Below are 20,723 nucleotides of genomic sequence, written 5' to 3' on the forward strand. Positions count from 1 at the left end.
AGGCTGAGGGGTGCTCTTATAGAGGTCAATAAAATAATGAGAGGCATAGGTCAGCTAGATAGTCAATATCTTTTCCCAAAGGTAGAGAGCCTAAAGCTAGAGGGCAGAGGTTTCAGGTGAGATGGGAAAGATACAAAAGAGTCCAGTGGGCCAATTTTTTCATAGAGAGTGGTGAGTGTCTGGAACAAGCTGCCATAGGTACTGGTAGAGGCGGGTACAATTTTGTCTTTGAAAAGATATTTAGATAGTTACATGAGTAAGACGGGTATAGAGGGATATGGGCCAAACGTGGACAATTGGGACGAGCATAGTGGTCTAAAAAAAGGGCGGCATGGATAAGTTGGGCCGAAGGGTTTATTTCCATGTAGTGAACCTCTATGACTCTATCACATAACTACACTCTCAAACTTTTTTCCTTATTTGCATAAGGATATATTGGCCTTGGACGGAGTACAGAGAAGATTCACCAGGCTGATACCAGAGATGAGGGAGTTAGCTTATGAGGAAAGATTGAGTAGATTGGGCCTGTACTGGTTGGAGTTTAGAAGGCTGAGGGGGGGATCTTACAGAGACTTAGATGATAATGAAGGGGCTAGATAGGGTAGAGGTAGAGAGATTCTTTCTGCTTAGAAAGGAAAACAGAACAAGAGGGCACAGCCTCAAAATAAGTGGGGGGGGAGCAGTTTAGAACGGAGTTGAGGAGGAACTTCTTCACTCAAAGGGTGGTGAATCTCTGGAATTCTCTGCCATTGAAGTGGTGGAGGCTACCTCGTTGAATATATTTAAGTCACGGGTAGATAGATTTCTGATAGACAAGGGAATTAAGGGTTATGGGGAGAAAGCGGGAAAATGGAACTGAGCCACTTCAGATCAGCCATGATCTTATTGAATGGTGGGGCAGGCTCGAAGGGCTAGATGGCCTACTCCTGCTCCTATTTCTTACATTGTTATGTTCTGATAATTTCAACTTGCAGTTTACAAAGCAATGTAAATGTTGAGCCATTTTGAAAACTGCAGTTTAGGTCATCAGCTGTCAGTCTTTTTGAAACTTACCCTGTGGTTTGACCCACTCAGTAAATACATTTTTTGATATGAAAAAGGTATAGCAACACCCTTCATTACTTCACTGATGCTTGAGAGAAGATTAACATAACTGATGCAGTCTATGAATTGTTAGTACCTTTTGCTTTTGTCCTGAGGATTGACTCAGCCTGTGGTGTGCTTCCATGGATACTACCTTGAGTATTGAGAGTCTCTGTGGACGACGGTAGTGTCTTGGAACGCAGCTGAGCATGATTCTGATCTTAACTGGTGTCCAAGTCCCAAGAGGTGTATTTACTCATTATCCCATTAGAGGAGATTAGTGACTATGAATTTTTTTATTCAGAATTTTTAATGAGCTGGTTTTAGATGCAAATAACAAACTGTGGAGGAAAAGAAAGGCAAATTACTGCGGATGCTGGAATCTGAAACTAAAAGAGAAAATGCTGGAAAATCTCAGCAAGGAGAGGAAAGCGACATTTCGAGTTCAGATGTCAAAGGGTCATCTGGATTCGAAACATCAACTCTTTTCTCTCCTCACAGATGCTGTCAGACCTGCTGAGATTTCCCAGCATTTTCTCTTTTGGTTACAGGCTGTAAAAGCTGAGGTTCCAGTCTAATGTGTGCTACTGTAAAAGATGCAGAATAAATGTTGTCTAAAGAATCATAAGAACTAGGAGCAGGAGTAGGCAATTCAGTCCCGTGAGTCTGTTCCGCCATTTAATCCGATCATGGCTGATCTCATCTTGGTCTCAACTCACTTACCTGCCTGTTTGCCATATCCTTAAGAACAAAGCACAGGGACAGGCACTTCAGCTTAACAAGACTGTGCCGACACAGATGCTTCTCTAATCTAATACGTTCTTGCCTCTAAGTGGTCCATATTCCTCTATTACCTACCGTAACATGTATCTGTCCAGATGTCTCTTGAACGTTGCTATAGAATCTACTTCCACCACCACCTCAGGCAGCAGGTTCCAGGCATTCACGACCCTCAGTGGACAAACTTGCCCCATACATCTCTCTCAAACTTCCCCCTCTCACTTTAAATCTATGCCCGTCGACCCTGGGAAAAAGACTCTGACTATCCACTCTATCTAAGCCTGTCACAATCTTGTAAACCTCTATCAGGTCCCCCCTCATCCTCCGACACTCCAGTAAAAGGATTCCATGTTTGTTCAATCTTTCTTCATAGCCCATATCCTCCAAATCAGGCAACGCCTTGGTAAATCTCTTCTGTACATTTATCAATGCATCAACATCCTTCCTTATTTATTAAAAATCTGCTTCTCTCCTCAAACTTACTCAATGCCCAGGCATCCACCAGGCTGTGCAGTAATGATTTCTGTAGACTCATGGCCCTTTGAGAGGAATAATTTCTCATCTCTTTTAAATTTGCCACTACATATCCTAAGACTATTACCTCTTGCAGTAGGTTGCCCTACAGAGGAAATGTCTCCTCCACATTTAATCTTGTCAATCCTGCTAATCATCTTGTATATCTCAATTAGATCCCCTCTCATTCTTCTAAACTTGAGGGAGTATAGACCTTAAACTGCCAAATCTGTGATAAGTTTAAGATGTGTTCACTTTCAGGAATTGTGGAGCATTTGTACAGACAATTGAATGGGTTTGGTGCCAACTGCTCTTTTGTCTGTCAGTGCTTTGTTTTTAAATGTTGGGATAAAACACATTGATAACTTCAGTCTGAAGCTGGAGAACTAGGACGTGCAGCTAGATTCCTGAAACTAAGTCAGAGTTGGATATGCATTCTAGTTGTGATGGTACAAAATCAGTAACCCAGAGGTCATGAGATTGCATGTCAAACAACTGTTCTGGTTTGCATGTAACTCTGCACCTACACTATGTCGTTGATAGCCTCATGTCAACTATGACAAAACAAATGGCAGATAATTGAGCCTGCAGTGGAAAAAATAGTGAAACTTTAAATTTCCAAAGTAAACTTTATCATAATGAACAAAATCAGTGTAATTGTGCCAGTAATTAGAGTAAATTTTATGTAAGTTACGTGGTTTAGTTTGGGTTCATTTAATTCACAACCAAGCTTGATGGTCTTTTGGATAACTTACATCTGTGTGTCCACAGCTTGCGATGAGTGGTCTGTACTGCCGACCCCTGACCTTTCTCACGATGTCAACCGATTTGGCCATTCAGCAGTATTCAACAATGGGTAAGGAGCAGAGATTTCATTATTAATCACCGCTAAAGCTTTGTCTATTTTAATCAGGAGATAAGAGAAATTTTCAGTATTTACATGTGTCAACAGTTAAATGTTTAGATACAGTTGAGAAAAAAAGTTCGATATCAGTTTTTCCTTCAAAACCATCACATGTCGGCTCTTTGTGACGTTACCGTTTTTAGTCACTGACTGTCTTTCTATTTGAGATAACCCGACCACAAAAAGGTAGTTGAATGCTTTGTGATATTCAATCTTATGAAAATATTGAAACGGAGTACTGCATGGATTCAGAACTGGGGGCAGCTAGTTATACAGGTCCCTTATGGTTAAGACGAGACCTGTGAAAAGCTGCACTGCTGATGACATCCCTCATGCATGCTCATATCATCTAAAGACATCAGTATATGCATTTGAATTGGAAGATGCTTACTGCAGCACTCTGAAAATCACCCCTGTGGGCTGTTCTGCCTTGATGCATTCCTCCTCAGCAATACTTCTAATCTCTCCTTAGCACTGCCCCTCATTATTAAAGTCTGAGTCATTGGAGGTAGATGAACGTGTGATGATGACAGCCATAAGCCTCCCTCGCTTTGTTTGTATTACTTATATCTGACAACATTTGCACCACCTGAATTTGATAGTAGTCTGATAATAACTTTGGGGATTAGCATTTCTGAGGGATGTGGGTGCACACCCAGGCATTCTGGGGCCCTCACAACTCATTGTAGCTTGTAGGTAGTGTATACAATAAAAATGCTGAAAAAACTGAGCCAGCCTGCTTACATTTGTGGAGAGAGAGTAAGAGTTGATGTTTCGAATCTATACGGATCTACTTCAGAGCTGTGAATACATGCAGAAAAATGATATGATGCAGAAGGAGGCCATTTGACCTACTGTGTCTGTGGCAGCTCTCCAGATGAGCATTACGACTCAGTGCCATTCCCTTGCCTTTTCCCTGTATCCTTGATTCTATTCAAGTGATCGTGTAACGTCCTCTTGAATGCCTTGATTGAACCTCCATTCACCATAGGTACAGGCAGTGCATTCCAGATTCTAACTACTCGTTGTGGAAAAGCTTTTTCTCATGTCAGATCTGCTTCTTTTACAAATCACTTTAAACCTGTTCGCTGTCATTCTCAATGCTTTTACAAATAGGACCAATTTCTCTCTCTCTACTGTCCAGCTCCCTCATGATTTTGAACATCTTTATCGAATTTCCTCTCGGCCACTTCCTCTCCAGTGAGAACAGTTTCAACTTCTCAAATCTATCTTCATAACTGAAGTTTCTTATCCCTGCAATTAGACTGCTCTGCATTCTCTTCAATGCATTCATATCTGTCCTATACTGTGATGTCCAGAACTGTACACAGTATCCCAGCTGAGGCCTAACAAGTGTCTTTCTTGAGTTCATTTCTCCTGTCATCTATTCCCCTATCAATAAAGCCTAATAAAGTACTTTATTAACTACTCTGTCCACCTGTCCTGATCTGTGTACATATACAGCCAGACTCCCCTGCTCTTGTGTTCTCTTCAGAGATGTCCCCCTTATTTTATGTTGTCTATCCGTGTTCTTCCTACCAAAATACATTAACTCACATTTCTGCATTGAATGTTATCTGCCCACATCTCCAACTTGTTTGTTCTTTTGAAATTCCACACTGCTCCTGTCAGTTTACAATGCTTCCAAGTTTTGTACCATCTGCAAACTTTGAAATAGACCCCTGCTGATATATCAGGGAAAGCAAGGGTCTTAATACCAACCCCTGGGGAAACTCCACTATAAACTTCTAATCTCCAATAATTTCTTGCTCTGCATGGAATGGACTAGGAATGAGTAATGAGATAAGATGTTATCTTTATCTTCAAGGGCTTTTGAAAGAGTTTTGTGAAGTATTCTGGACAAAGACGATCTGATGTGTGCTTTTCTTCGTTTTCAGCACAATGTACGTCTTTGGTGGGTTCAACAGTCTTCTGCTAAGCGACGTCCTGATGTTTACCCCGGCCAGCTGTGAAGCTTTCTCTGATGAAATGGCGTGTGTTGGTGCCAGCCCTGGAATCCGCTGTGTGTGGAACACCAACATGATGCATTGTGTGCCCTGGGAAATGGCAACAGCAAAAGAAAAGCAACAGATTATTAACGTGTGCCCCAACAAGACATGTATGTCCATAATATTCCTTTCTCCCTTTCTGACATTGCTAGTTATTTTTTAAATTTCTGTATCTGAATGTTTTAAAAATGTCTTGCGCTTCCCTGCTTACATTTTTCAATTGATTCTTCAATTTGTTGCTGTTCGTTAGCTCAAAGAACAAAATCCACCATTAACTTTTCCTCAGGGCCCAGTAGAACCTACATGAGCGTTGGCTTGAATGATTTTCCTCCCTTGTTTCTTGTAAGTCTTAGTCATTGGCATGATTTATTTATAAAGCAAATTTGGTTTCTTCTGTCTGTGGAGTGAAATTACAAGTGGCCTTCATGGTGCTGTAGAGTCCTCTGTTCCTAGGGATGTGAGAGCATTTCTGGGTCGTTTGGCATTGTACTTTCTTGTACCTTTCGAATAACTGTATTATCCTGGTGTTTGAATGCTATGCAGTCAGGGAAAGATTTACCATTGTTCTTCCCGAAAAACGCCACACGATTTTCGACATAAGCAAGAGTTGGCATAAATGGATTGTTTTTCTGATTGGCAGGCAGTGACCAATGGGGTTCCGCAGGGATCTGTGTTAGGTCTCTAACTGTTCACACTATATATTAATGACTTGAAATAGGGAGCTGAATGTGCAGAAAATTTGCAGATGAAACAAAGGTGGGTGAGAGGGTGAGCTGTGAGGAGGATGCAGAGATGCTTCAACATGATTTGAACAGGCTGAGTATGTGAGCATCTGCATGACAGATGTAGTATAATGTGGATAAATGTGAGGTTATCCAGTTGGGTAGCAATAACAAGGAGGCAGACCATTCCTTGAATGGGTGTAAATTGAGAGTTGGATACTCAGCAAGACCCTGGTGTCCTTGTACATTAGTCACTGAAAGTAAGCGCGCAGGTACAGCAGGCAGTTAAGAAGGCAAATGGTATGTTGGCCTTCATAGCGAGAGGATTTGAATACTGAGATGTTTTGTTGCAATTGTATAGGGCATCACTAAGGCTGCCCCTGGAGTATTGTGTGCAGTTTTGGTGTCCTTATCTGAGGAAGAATGTCCTTGCTATTGAGGCAGTACAGCAAAGGGTTACTGGGCTGATTCCTGGGATGGCAGGTCTGTCCTAAGAGGAGCAGCTAAGTTGGTAAAGATTATATTGACTAGAACTTAGAAGAGTAGAGGGGATCTCAGACAGGGTAGATTCAGAAAGAATGTTCCCAATGGTGGGGGAGTCCAGAACTAGGATAGTTTGAGGATAAGGGGTAAACCTTCTAAAACTGAGTTGAGGAGAAATTTCTTCATCCAGAGGGTGGTGATTGTGTGGAATTCGCTACCACAGAATGTAGCTGAGTCCGAAATGTTATCTGATACCAGGAAGAAACTAGATATTGCTCTAGGGATGACGGGGATCAAGGGGGATCAGAATATTGAATTTGATGATCAACCATGATCAAAATTAATGGTGAAGCAGGCTCAAAGGGCCAAATGGCCACCTCCTGCTTCTAGTTTGTATGTTTGTATGACAACCCACTCCACCCCTGTTAGCTCCAAACTTGGAAATAAACATTAGTCACGACTGGATAGTGTGAAGCTCAGTGAAATAGCAAATTTTGTTTTCAGTTTTCATTTGTTTCTTCTAAATTCAGATAATTGGCAGCTTGTTTGAAGTTTGCTGTCTCCATTGGGAAATGGACAAGTTGGCTCTTTGCTCTGTCGGTTATTATGTGGAGCCTGATTTCTTGTTTGCTTCTGTTGATGTACAACAGAATGCAAGGCTTCACTGTAACTATGGTGTTGCATAACACTTGAATTTTACAGGTTTTGATCATGTTCAGTGGAATTGGTAAGGCGGGCTGAGTAACAGTAAAATGGCAATAATACTGCTAGTATAATTAATTGTGGCAAAAATTACAAAGTACTTTGTTAGAATAGATCAGGGTGAACAGTAAGAAAGCAGTTTGTTTCATTCTGAATTGGTCTCTTCCTGGTGACAGGATTGATTTGCACATAGTTTATATAATGCACTTACCGTGATTTGTCACTTCAGAATATGTATTAAGTGGTCTGCAGTACAAAAAACAATTTATATGGAAATCTTTTGATGTTTACAATAGTACTTTAGATCAAGTTCAGTTTGGAAATTCCCTGGAGTTCTAACAACAGAACAATCACCAAGTCCGACTGGTGGTAGGACTGCAGGGAGTGTTCAGTTAAGATGAAATTACCTTTATCAGATGGTTGTTGGGCATCTTTCCATAGAAATCAATGAGAGTAGATGCCAGTGCTTGAACATGTCTTATTTGTATACTAATTAAAAATGTTTCTTTGCTCCCCACTGTACTACAGATGCAGATAATGAAAAGTGTGATCAGTATACTGATTGCTACAGCTGTACAGTAAACACAAATGGCTGTCAGTGGTGTCATGATAAGTGCTTGTCTAAGAATAGTAACTGCACGGAAGCCACTGTGAGTATTACAACCAATCCTTCAGAATGGGTTCTAATTAATTGCCCTTCTAACTATCATTCTTCTGGAAGTCCAGTCTTGAACTGTTTTAAAAAAGAGCTATTTTTGTTGTGTTTGAACAAAATTATAGTAATAAACTTGATTCAGTTCAGAATACTGTGGACATTAATGCCCTGCTGTTCATCATGGTATGAAACAAGGAAGCAGGTGGTTTGCATTTATACAGATCTCTTAATCTCTTAAATTCCTCAGATGTCTGCAGACACTTCAACTGCAATTCATTACTTGAAACAATTAGGATTATTACTTAAACAAGCCTCTAAACCATTTTCACATAGCTGGATTTGAGATGAGCATTTGCACTTTGGTGATGGAGGTGATGTTTGAGAGCTTGAGTGGAGGTTAGCTCAGGCAGCAAAGGAAACTTGCCGACTTGTTGAATTGATTTGATTTATTATTGTCGCATGTATTAGTATACATTGAAAAGTATTGTTTTTTGCATGTTATACAGAGAAAACATACTCCATGCGCCTCAGTTCCTCCCTCTGCTACTGGATCCTGAACTTCCTAACCCACAGACCACAATCAGTAAGGATAGGCAGCATCATCACTTTCATGATCATCCTCAATGCTAAAAACCCGTGTTCTCAGCCCCCTACTATACACCTTATACATTTATGACTATGTGGCCAAATTTCCCTCCAACTCTATTTTTAAGTTTTCTGACGACCCCACCATATTGAGTTAGATCTCAGACAATGACGAGACAGAGTACAGGAATGAGATAGAGAATCTGGTGAACTGGTGCGTCGACAATAATTTCTTCCTCATTGTCAGCAAAACAAAGGAGATTGTCGTCAGCTTAAGGAAGCATAGTGGAGAACATTCCCCTGTCCACATCAATGGGGGCGAAGTAGAAATGGTTGAAAGCTTCAAGTTTTTAGGTGTTCAAATCACCTACAATCTGTTCTGGTCCTCCCATGCCGACACTATAGTTAAGAAAGCCCACCAATGTCTCTATTCTCTCAGAAGACTAAGGAAATTTGGCATGTCAGCTACGACTCTCACCAACTTTTATAGGTGTACCATAGAAAACATTCTTCCTGGTTGTATGGCTCCTGCTCTGCCCAGGACTGCAAGAAACTACAAAAGGTCATAAATGTAGCCCAATCCACCTCCATCACCAAAGTGTAAAAGCTTGATCAAAGAGGTACACTTCCTGTTGTCTTGGCAACCAGCGTAATCAAGGACCCCACGCACCTTGGACATACTCTCTTCCACTACCTCCTGTTGGGAAAAAGATACAAAAGTCTTAGGTCACGTACCAACTGACTTGAGAACAGCTTCTTCCCTGCTGCCATCAGACTTTTGAATGGGCTTACCATGCATTAAGTTGATCTTTCTCTACACCCTAGCTATGACTGTAACACTACATTCTACACTCTCTCGTTTCCTTCTTTATGAACGGTATGCTTTGTCTGTATAGAGTGCAAGAAACAATACTTTTCACTGTATGCTAATACATGTCATAATAATAATCATCTTCACATAATGGCTTGTGATCCCTAATATAATATGCAAACCACCGAAAACTGCAGTTCGAGTCTTGGTGTAATGTCTGATCTGAAGAATGACATCTCTTGAAAGCAGCGCTCCTACATTACCGCTCTAATGTCAGCCCAGATTATGCACTGATGTCTTGGAACACACCTTTGAGTCCACAGCCTTGCCAAACTCAAGTCCAAGAGTTTATGAAGGGCAGATAGATACAAACTGTAAATTAAAAGAATTGGGATGAAGAATGCAAAGTATTTAATTTATATGTTTTGTTTATAGACATGATAGTATCCATTTTACTTTCTGTTTGCAAAGATGCTCCCTTCAATTCAGACAGTAAAAGCATTAATCCTACAATATTATGATCTTTGTACAAATGATTAAAGAAATTATCAAAATTTTTTCTGCTAATAACCAAACAGCCTCATTACTTGGAATCTAATTGTTATGGTAGTGAGTACCAAATGTTGTGTTTCCGTTGTACTGGTGAAAAGGTGGCAACAAAGAAGGGCTGAAATAAATAGATGATGTAAAGTGACATTGCTTAAATCTTCACTGATATTTATGTGTGGCTTATTCTTGGAGTGGCTATATTGTAGTGAATATTTATTGGCAAGATTAGATGAAGGGTTCAGCAATTTTAGGCTGATTGATTGGGTACTAAAATTGTCCCTAAATTGGACCTCCCTGATCCTCGCACGTTAGGCGTAGACTAAAATCATGAATAGGTCACTGAGATAGTAGGACGGCGGCGTGGGCTCGTTGGGCCGAAGGGCCTGTTTCCCGTGCTGTGTTGTTCTTTGTTCTTTGTTCAATCTACTTTGCCAGACAGCATGCAACCGAGCAAAGTACAAGAGAATGAAGTGGATCAATAGGTAAATGGTTAGGTAACACCAACCTTGAATATTGCAAGACGATGGAAAGACTGAAGAGAAGGATTTTCAAAGATTGGATTTTCTGGGAGATGATGAAATCACGATTGAAGCTTAATTTTAGTGCAGATGTTTTATGCAGCATGAAGAGTCTCTCATGGCACATTTGGAGTGTTGGTGGACCAGTAGAGCCAAATTTGAAAGACTGTCACCATTTTAGCAGCACTGATACAAGTAGTGTAACATGTTAAAATGAGAGTTCAGCTGAGAGATGGAACATGCCTTGACTTTCTTGTTACTGAAACAGCAAAGCTTGCATTTGTGTTGCATCTTTAATTTAGTTAAAATGTCCCAATGAGCTTCACATGTTACTGAACAAAATAATAGATGAGTAAAAGCTTGTTCAAAAAGGTAGGTTTTAGAGAACATGTTAATGGAGGACAGATGACAGAAGAATGGGAAGGTTTAATGAAATAATTCCAGAACTCCGCCACTGAATGTATGGCCACCAATGATGGAGCAATGAAAATCAAGAATGCATACGGGACAGGAATTGGAGGTCATAACTACCTGCCTCCCCATTCCAGCGATGCACTGGGATTCTTCCCAGGTGAGGGTTTACACGGCAGTTGTCCAGAAGGGTGAACTTCACTTTGACAAGTGCGCTGGGAATCATCCAGCAAAGCATTTTAAATTGCTAATTTTGAATGGTTCTGCCAGTTTTACTGTCATAGTTACTCCCAAAGAGTTAGAAGGGAAAATAAACACATCTAACTTCAGAGTAACTATTTTAAAGCAAAAACAGAAACTCAGCAGGTCTAACAGCATCTGTGGAGAGAGAATAGAATTTTGAGTCTTGATGACCTTTCGTTAGAGCTAAAGACAAAGAAAATAGGACAACCTCTCCTTCCTGCTGTGCTGGGACACCCCCACCCTCCCTCCCTGCTATACCAGAACATCGCCTCTTTCCTGCCATGCCGATACAATCCCCCCTCCCTCACCAGCCATGCTGAGACACACCTCCTACTCCCAGCCATGCCAGGATATCTCTCTCTCTCTCTCTCTCTCTGTCTCTGTCTCTGTCTCTCTCTCTGTCTCTCTCTCTCTCTCTCCCCCCCCCCCCGCCTCCCCCCCCCACCCCGCCCTTTCTGTCATGCCGGGACCACCGCCACCCACCATGTCTGGTGCTTTGTACTTGAAAGCACAGGTAATTCGCCAAGGAGCGGTAATCTGCCATTCATTGCTAATCCGAGGAGGGCAAGATCCAAGGTCTCAGACTGTTGTGATATTGGAAGAGATGACAGACATAAGGATTTTGTGGAATTTGAGGCCAAGAATGACAATATTTGGATAGATGATGTTGCTAGACTTGAAGCTGAGATGGGCTAGCTGTTGAACAAGACTACTGAAATTAAGGCACAAGCAGCAGAGTTTAGAATGAGCTCCGTTACGTTCAGTGAAAGGTAAAAGGCTGGCCAAGCAAGCATTCGAATGGTCGAGATTTGAGATAGCAGATTGGTAATGATGTAATGCCATGTACTTTTAAGCTTCCTGATTTTGAGTCTTCATCCATATCATAAAGTAACATCATGAGATGTGACTAAACAAACATCTTAATATTTCTTTCAGGTATCAATCTGGGATTATGAAGCCTGTCCAAAAGATAAACCTGAGTATGTTTGTAATAAACTAACTAGTTGTAAAAGCTGTGCCATGGACCAAAACTGTCAATGGGAATCCAGGAACCAGGAATGCATCCCGTTACCAGGTAGCTTTTTAGTTTGTGTTTGCTTGTACATGAGATAATTTGCAATGCTCCAATCTGTTTAAAACAACCATGGTGATTTTCACCAGTCCCAAGTCTTGATGTTGCAGATGCTGTTCTGCAGGAATATAAATAACAGTTGTTGAACAAATCTTAAATCACTGGGAGGATAACATGCAAATTTAGTTTTCTTGACACCAGGATAGTTCGAATCCTGGTTGTTTAATTTGAGCAGCCTCATCACCCCAACACCTCACCCTTGCTTCACAGACAATTTTTGCCACATTGTAGTTATCATGTATGGAATCTTTCACATTTCACGCAGGTTACATTATTGACACTAAACAGTGTAGAATTAAAAAGGTTTCCTGGACTAGTCCCTCACCATCACTAGCAGAAGTGGTAGATTTTACATTTGAAATTACTTGTCTGTGATTGTAAATTACGTGATATCTAAACAGTATTTGTGGTAATGAGCCATGAGACACAATTTTATATCCTACTTGTGATGATGGTGCAGTTTTGTTGCATGTGAATTATTATTCGTTCTGTTATCAAGTCAGCCCATCTGTGAAATATGAAGTATATCCCTTAACTACCACTCTGGAGCACAAATCTCTACTTGCTAAATTGTGCTTTAAAACTGATATAAACTGTGTCTTAATTTTGAAGACATGAATACATAATTTTGTTGAAAAGGGAGAAGGAATTTGTTGGCATGTGGCCTCAAATAATTCCAGTTCAGCTTGCTACAGAGATGCTGTTTACTTGTTTTACTGGCACTCCATAATTGATGGGATGTGAAGTGGACATGTGAAAGGGGAATAATGGTGATGGAGGGCAATGGAGAAGCTTACTGTTACACTAACATGTCAACAGCCATTTTATATTTTATATATATATATATATATATATGGTCTACTTGGAGGAACAAGATATATTTCTGTGCAAACTTGAAACATCCTCCTATGTGGTCTTTAAAATGTGGTTGCTGTTATATATCTTTGATTTTCAATTTGAAATGGAAAGAAAGCCGTATTGTGTTTCATCTTGAAGTATTTGTTTTTCCAAATTGGCAACTACAGAAACCATCTGTGGAGAGAGTTGGCACTTGGTGGGAAACTCATGTCTGACAATCACCATCGCAAAAGATAGCTATGATAACGCGAAGCTGTTCTGTCGGGGTCAGAATGCAGCACTTGCCTCACTTACATCGCAGAAGAAAGTCGAATTTGTCCTCAAGGAATTGCAGATTATGCATGTGTTGGTGAGTTTGAATTGGTTTCCAGGAGACTTGCTTGGGAGTTTTGGGCTCAACTGAACTTCTCACCATTCAGAATCAAATGTCTGCATGAGTGAAAGTAGCATTTCTGTGTGTTTTATGATTGGTGAGTACAGCGATTGTTTGGTTTGTGATTGAGCAAAAACATTTCCTGCAAAAAAAACACAAGACAAGCGTAAGCCCCAATCAAAAATTTAAGCAATTGTTAAAGTAACCATAATTGATAATAGAACATAGAACACTACAGCACAAACAGGCCCTTCGGCCCACGAGTTGCGCCGATCACATCAACACCTACCAATCTATAGACCTATCTATAACCCCCAATCCCATTAAACCCCATATACTCATCTAGAAGTCTTTTAAAAGACCCCAGCGAGTTCGCCTCCACCACCACTGACGGCAGCCGATTCCATTCACTCACCACCCTCTGAGTGAAAAACTTACCCCTAACATCACTTCTGTACTTTCCTCCCCGCACCTTAAACCTGAGTCCTCTCGTAGCGACCATTTCAACCCGGGGAAATAGCCTCTGAGAATCCACCCTATCTATTCCTCTCAACATTTTATAAACCTCTATCAGGTCGCCTCTCAACCTTCGTCTCTCCAGGGAAAAGAGTCCCAGCTCCCTCAACCTAACTTCATAAGGCATGCCTCCCAGTCCAGGCAACATCCTTGTAAATCTCCTCTGTACCCTTTCAGTAGCCTCTACGTCGTTCCTATAGTGAGGCGACCAGAACTGCGCACAGTACTCCAAATGAGGCCTGACAAGGGTCTTATAAAGTTGCAGCATTACCTCCCGACTCCTAAACTCAATCCCTCGATTAATGAAGGCCAGTACACCATACGCCTTCTTGACCACCTCTTCCACCTGCGAGGCCGATTTAAGAGTCCTGTGGACCCGGACCCCAAGATCCTTCTGCTCTTCAACATTACTAAGACTCCTGCCCTTGATAGTGTACTCGTTCATCCCGTTGGTTCTGCCAAAATGGACGACTACACATTTATCCGCGTTGAAGTCCATCTGCCACTTCTCCGCCCAGTCCTGCATCCTATTTATGTCCTGCTGCAATGTTTGAATTGAAAGCTTAAATAAAATTTAATTTTTTAGCTTTATTTTTTATTCAAAGTCCTGAATTTGGATAAGGCTCAATTCACTGAACAAGCCTGAACTAATTGATTTCCAACTAACAACCAAATTGCCACAATTTAAAGCAAACTTGTTCATGAGCAAAGCTGGGCATAATAGCATCTAAATATTCAAGGCTGCAGGATCTTTAGAACAAGTGTAAGTTGAGTGGTTATAATGGAAAGTTTTAATTTTTGCATGGAACAACAATTTGAGTCGTAAAGATAGTGAGTTTTTAATATGGATTCCGGATCATTTAATAAAACAAATCAATTAGTGGAATTGTCGAGAAATAGATGACATGATTCAAGGTCACTGACAAAAGAACTAAAAACAACATGAGGGAAAACTCTATTTTAGAGTGGGTGGTGAGGAACTGGAATGCAATGCCAGAGAGTGGTGGAATTAGATTCAGTAGTGGCTTTCGAAACAGAATTGGGCAATTATCTAAGGGAAAATCGTAGGAGTGGCGCAGTGGTTAGCATTGCTGCCTGACAGCGCCAGGGACTCGGGTTCGATTCCCGGCTTGAGTCACTGTCCGCGTGGAGTTTGCATGTTCTCCCTGTGTCTGTGTGGGTTTCCTCTGGGTGCTCTGGTTTCCTCCCACATTGCAAAGATGTGTGGGTTAGGTGGATTGGCCATGCTAAATATCCCCTTAGTGTCAGGGGAGACTAGCTAGGTAAATGCATGGAGTTACAGGTTTAGGGCCTGGGTGGGATTGTTGTCGGTGCAGACTCGATGGGCTGAAAGGCCTCATTCTGCACTGTAGGGATTCTATTCTGTGAAAAAAAAGTAGAGCTAAGGAAAAAAGGCAGAGAGTGCAACTGGCTGAATTGATCTCTCAGAGATCTAGCAGTAACATCACGGCTGGATGGTCCCCTTCTGTGGTATAACCATTCGCTGATTGTATGAAAATATTTCAGATATGACAAACAAATAGGCCATTCTGGCTTTAGCGATGACTGAAAACCATGATTTATTAGCAATCTGATGACAAGGAAATATCTGGAGAATAGTGACTGTAACCAAGGTTTTAAATTAATGCCTGGGACTAAACGCAAACTACCAACCTCCCATACGTGACCCATGCAGAGGGAAACAGCCTGCAGACACGCAAGAAATCTGTGACAAATCTGGGAAGGCCGGAGGCAGGATAAAAAGCTGAATTATGGGACAGTTGGTTACAGTGGCTGACCTTGCAGTTGATGTCCTCATTCTATGAATGAATAAAGCAAATAAAGAAATTTTCAAGGGATGATAAACAAATTGATTGCAGTAAACTGGGTTGAAATATTGATGTGCAAACCTTACACACCATCTGTGTGGGACGTATTTGTGATGATTCAGAATTCACATGTACATTGCAAATGGGTAAACCTCCATCTTCGCTTTAAAGCAATCATGGTCAACAAACAAAATAAAAGACAGTATTAAACTAAAATGATTATACAAAAGCAATTAAAAGCATTAATCCAGAAGACTGGGAAAATTATATTTTAAAGACAAGAGCTACTAAAACAGGAAGTGCTTACATAGCCTTCCAGAAGGCGTTGGATGTGATCCCATGTCGACAATTATCAAAAATTAAAGCACATTGAATTGACATAACCATTTGATATAGCTTGGTATTTAGTCATATGTTCTGACTCCAAGTAGGAATAAAGAGAATATTCTCTGTACGAAACGGCTTTCTGCATGCATTTGTACTGAGGCCTCAGATTTACACCTGAAATATCAATTATTTATTTGGAATCACAAGCTTTCGGATTGCTTCTCCTTCATCAGGTGAGTGCCAGCGCTCACCTGATTAAGGAGCAGTGCTCTGAAAGCTCATGATTCCAAATAAACATGTTGGACTTTAAGCTGGTGTTGTCAGACTTCTTACTGTGCCCATCCCAGTCCAATGCTGGATTCTCCACGTTATCAGTTATTTGGATTAAAGACCAGGGAGTTTGTAGATCCAAGTTTACAATGCAAGGAGACACAGTGAGTTGTGTAGTTGGAAGCTGGAATTTAAAGGTTTACAATAGACAAAGTGAATGGACAAAACAACAAGAATCAAGGATGCTGGAAATGCTTTGCCAGTGTCTTCCATTCTTGTTTCAGATTCCAGCATCGGTAGTATTTTGATTAATTGAGTTGGTCATCAGTGTGGGTAATTGCATGATCATTTAATCTGGACATAAGAAAGAATAATTAGAATATTTTTTCAAGATGTGAAATTCTGGAATGCATGTCTTTTTCTGTTCCTATTGTAACAAATGTCATCCATATTAACGTTGACATAATTGTTAAAATTACAGTACAAAACTAGCATAACCCCATGGGTTGGATTACGGAAAATCAATGTTTCATATTGGTGCTGGGAAGACATGTCACCCTTCACAAACACATCACTACAGTGGATGATGGAAGAGCCAAGTGATGCAGGATTCTGTGGTTATTTGGCAGAACCTAATTATGCTAGTTTGAAAGCAGCTACCTGTGTCAATCCAGTGAATGGAAGCGTGTGTGAAAGACCGGGTAAGTGTTCCAACAAGTTTTATTTACTCAATTTCGTTGGAGTGTTGTAATTTGTTATGTTGCATCACAAAGAACGAGAATAAATTTGATTAAAATGTGCAAGTGTAATAGGTTAGACATCACGACATGTCTATAGACTGGCCACTGAGCAATAAAATTGTGCTTAAACTGCTGCATACTCCTTTTTGTCCTCTTGAATACTTAGCCCAGTTTTGGTTAGGGACCCAAGAGGATATTCTTGTCTTGACATCAGCACATTGAGGAGCCTAAAGGCTGACATTCTGTAAAGTAGTAAGTTCTGAAGAATCTTTGGAGAAATTGGGGTATTTCAATGTTGGGAAGAGGCAAGAGGGACATTGCAGAAATGTAGAGAAAAGGGGTAATAGAACAAGTGATGTAATTCTGCAACATTAGCTTTAAACCACTAAGCTCCCCCAACCTCCCACTGACTGAATGAATGTAACATTTCCAAGTTTGTGACACAAAACTGGGCTGAGTTGTGAGGAGGATTAATGGAGGCTTCTCAAGGTGATTTAGACAAGTTGAACGAGTGGGTAAGCACATGGCAAATGCAGTAGGAAGTGTCTAAATGTGAAGTTATACACTTCGCTGTGAAAAACAGAAAGGAAGAGTATTAGTTAAATGGTGATATATTGGGAAGTATGGATATATGAAGAGGTCTGGATGTCCTTGTACACCAGTCAATGAAAGTGGAGAGGCAGATGCAGCAAGCAGTCAGGCAAACCAAATGGTATGTTGGCAGTCATTACAAGAGGATTTAAGTTCAGAAGTAGAGGTGTCTTACTGCAATTATATAGGGCCTTGGTGAGACCACACCTTGAGTCTCCCTATCTAACATCAGATGCCATGGATTGAGTGCAGCAGAAGTTCGTTATGCTGATACCAGAGTTGGCGGTGCAGCCCTATGAACAGAGATGAGTTCAAATGGGCCTGTATTCACGAGTGTAGAAGGATGAGAGGAGATCTGATTGAAACATACAAAATTCTAACAGGGCTGGGTAGACTAGATGCAGGGAGGATCTTTTTACTGATTGGGGAATCTAGAACCAGGGGACACAGGATATTGGTGCAATCATTTAGGACTGAGATGTGGAACAATGTTTTCACTCAAAGGTAGTGAGCCTGTGGAATTCTGGACTCCAGAAGGCTGTGGAGGCCAAGGTAGCATCAATGGGCATGTGGAGAAATTGGAATATAGCATTGAGATGGTGGCCATGGTCATTGAACAGCAGAGCAGGCTTGAAGGGCTGAATGGACTATTCCTGCACCTAGTTTCTGTGTTTCTACGTGGACTGTCGAGCCTGCCCTAACAATTATTCCACTTCCCTGCCCATTCCCCATGTGCCTTGATTGACTGAAAAACCAAAAATCTTCCTCATCCTTAAATGTATTCAAGGATGGAATATCCAGAACCATTTGGAGCTAAGAATTCCAAACTCTTTGAGTGAAGAAATTTCTCCCCCTTCCCTCACTCTTAAATGATCGCCCACGTATCCTGAGACTGTGCTTCTGTGTTTTAGATTCCCCTACAATTGGAAGCACTCTTTCCATCTGTCCTGGCGCCAAGCCACTTCAGAATCTTGTATGTTTCAACAGGATCACCTCTCATCTCAGGGACCAATCCAGTGAACTCCCACTGCACTCCCTCCAGTGCAAGAAGATCCTTGCTTAAATATGGAGACCAAAACTGCAAATGGGTCACTCCTTTTGTGGCCTCACCAAATCCCTGTACAGTTCCCTCTGATTATCAGCATTCCCCAGGGTTTCATTATTTAAAAAAAATCTGCTTTTTTATTTTTTACTTTTCAAAAACATAACTTCACATTTCTTCACCTTGAATCCCATCTGCCAAGTTGTCCACTCATTAAATCTGTTTTCCTTTTCCTTCTTGCAGCGTTTGTACATCCTCCTCAGAGCTTACCACCTGGCTTTGTCTTATCAATAAACTTGAATTCATTGCACGCAGCCATCTCATCTAAGTCACTATAAATAGCTGAGACACAAGCAGTGACTGTTACAGTCCCCCATTATAAGGGCTTGTTAAGTGGAACATGTCCCTTTTATTCCTTCTCTGTTTATTAACCAGTGCTGAATCCTTCCTAGTATATCCCCTAATCCCGTGGGCCCTGATTGTGTATAATAATGTCTTGTATGGTAACATATCAAATGCTTTTTGAAAATTTGAATGCACCTACAATATTATAAACCTGTATTGAAATAGCACCTTTAACGTAACAACATACCCCAAAGCAGCTCACAGAGGCATTACAAAACAATGTCTCAGTTGTAGAAATGTTTACGTTACAATCCATTTCTTGCACTGTATCCAAGGTCTGGTCTGTACTGAGATGTAAAGCACTAACCATGGCCAGAGTCGCATTGTGTGTATTTTGTGTGTGCCAAACTTGTTTTTGTCCCTCATCCGTGTTTTCATGATGCTTCAGCATACTGTAGAACATGAGGCAGCCTGGTGAAACAGTGGTTAGCATTGCTGCCTCTCAGCGCCAGGGACTCGGGTTTAGTTCCAAGCCTGGTTCAATTTTTCCTCTGTGTGCTCTGGTTTCCTCCCACAGCCTGAAAGACATGCTGGTTAGGTCTGTTGGCCATGATGAATTCTCCCTAAGTGTACCCAAACAGGTGCTGGAGTGTGGCAACTAGAGGATTTTCGCAGTTAGTCATTTGCATTGTTAATGTAACTTGTGACAGTAATGAAGAAACTTAACCACATAAAGGAAATATTTGAGCAGATAGCTAAAAATGTATTTATTAGTCACAAGTAAGGCTTACATTAACACTGCAATGAAGCTACTGTGAAAATCCCTTAGTCACCACACTTGGGCACCTGTTCGGGTCAGTGCACCTAACCAGACTGTCTTTCAGACTGTGGAAGGAAACCGGGGCGCCCGGAGGAAACACGCAGACATGGGAAGAAGGTGCAGAGTCCACACAGACAGTGACCAAGCCGGGAACCTGTGTCCCTGGTGCTATGAGGCAGCAGTGCTAACCACTGCTACCATGAGAGACATAGACTTGACAGAGTATCTTAAAGGAGAAAAGTAGGATGGAGAGACCAAGATTTAAAAAGGGAATTCTAGAACTTAGGGTCCTGGCAACTGAGGGCATGGCCACTAATAGTGGATTAATTTAAAATTGTGGATGCTTAAGAGCAGAATTAGGAGACGTGCAGCTATCTGAGGATGGTAATGCTGCAAGAAATTGGGAGAGGTGAGGCCACTTTCGCTATGAAAGGGAGGCTGAGAATTTTAAAATGGAGGTATTGTTTAACTGACTGCCAGTGCAGGTCATTGAGCATGGGTGTAATGAATGAATAGGACTCCTATTTATTTGGGATAAGGAATTTTCTCCTTGCTTATTAATGGATGTCAGATAAACTGTTTGATGTGTTGGAGAGGGATTGAGAAGTGTTGGTGAGATAAAGCTGGATGTTGTCGAGATACAAATGGAAATCAACATTCCTTTGGATGATGTCTCCATCCAAACGGGTCTATAGGTTCCCCCTCATCTACTTGGTAGTTACAACCTGAACATGCCCATGAGATTTCACAACCATTGGTTTTAGTTTTATCTGTTGCGGTGCTGTGCTTTTTTTTTAAAGTTACAATACCAACTGACTTCTTGCAAAAAAAAATTCAGAAATTCCAGTCAACTGACATTTCAGGTATGCTGCATTTTTTTTATAGAACTATAGCTACTAAATGTCAATATAC

General features: G+C 41.0%; 1 protein-coding gene across 3 annotated transcripts in view; it reads left to right on the forward strand.

Annotated features, from left to right (window-relative positions):
• Window positions 1-20,723, forward strand: part of atrn (attractin) — a 329,788-nt gene that overhangs the window by 121,277 nt on the left and 187,788 nt on the right. For all 3 annotated transcript variants that reach the window (XM_080194537.1, XM_080194632.1, XM_080194724.1), the window contains exons 11-16: window positions 3,148-3,232; window positions 5,179-5,399; window positions 7,725-7,846; window positions 11,905-12,043; window positions 13,126-13,307; window positions 16,755-16,974. In XM_080194537.1, the coding sequence (XP_080050663.1) occupies window positions 3,148-3,232; window positions 5,179-5,399; window positions 7,725-7,846; window positions 11,905-12,043; window positions 13,126-13,307; window positions 16,755-16,974 (969 nt within the window). The remainder of the gene's footprint in view (window positions 1-3,147; window positions 3,233-5,178; window positions 5,400-7,724; window positions 7,847-11,904; window positions 12,044-13,125; window positions 13,308-16,754; window positions 16,975-20,723) is intronic.

This window comes from Carcharhinus amblyrhynchos, chromosome 1 (genome assembly GCF_965287045.1).
Source record: "Carcharhinus amblyrhynchos chromosome 1, sCarAmb.v2.hapA, whole genome shotgun sequence".
Taxonomy (NCBI): Eukaryota; Metazoa; Chordata; class Chondrichthyes; order Carcharhiniformes; family Carcharhinidae; genus Carcharhinus; species Carcharhinus amblyrhynchos.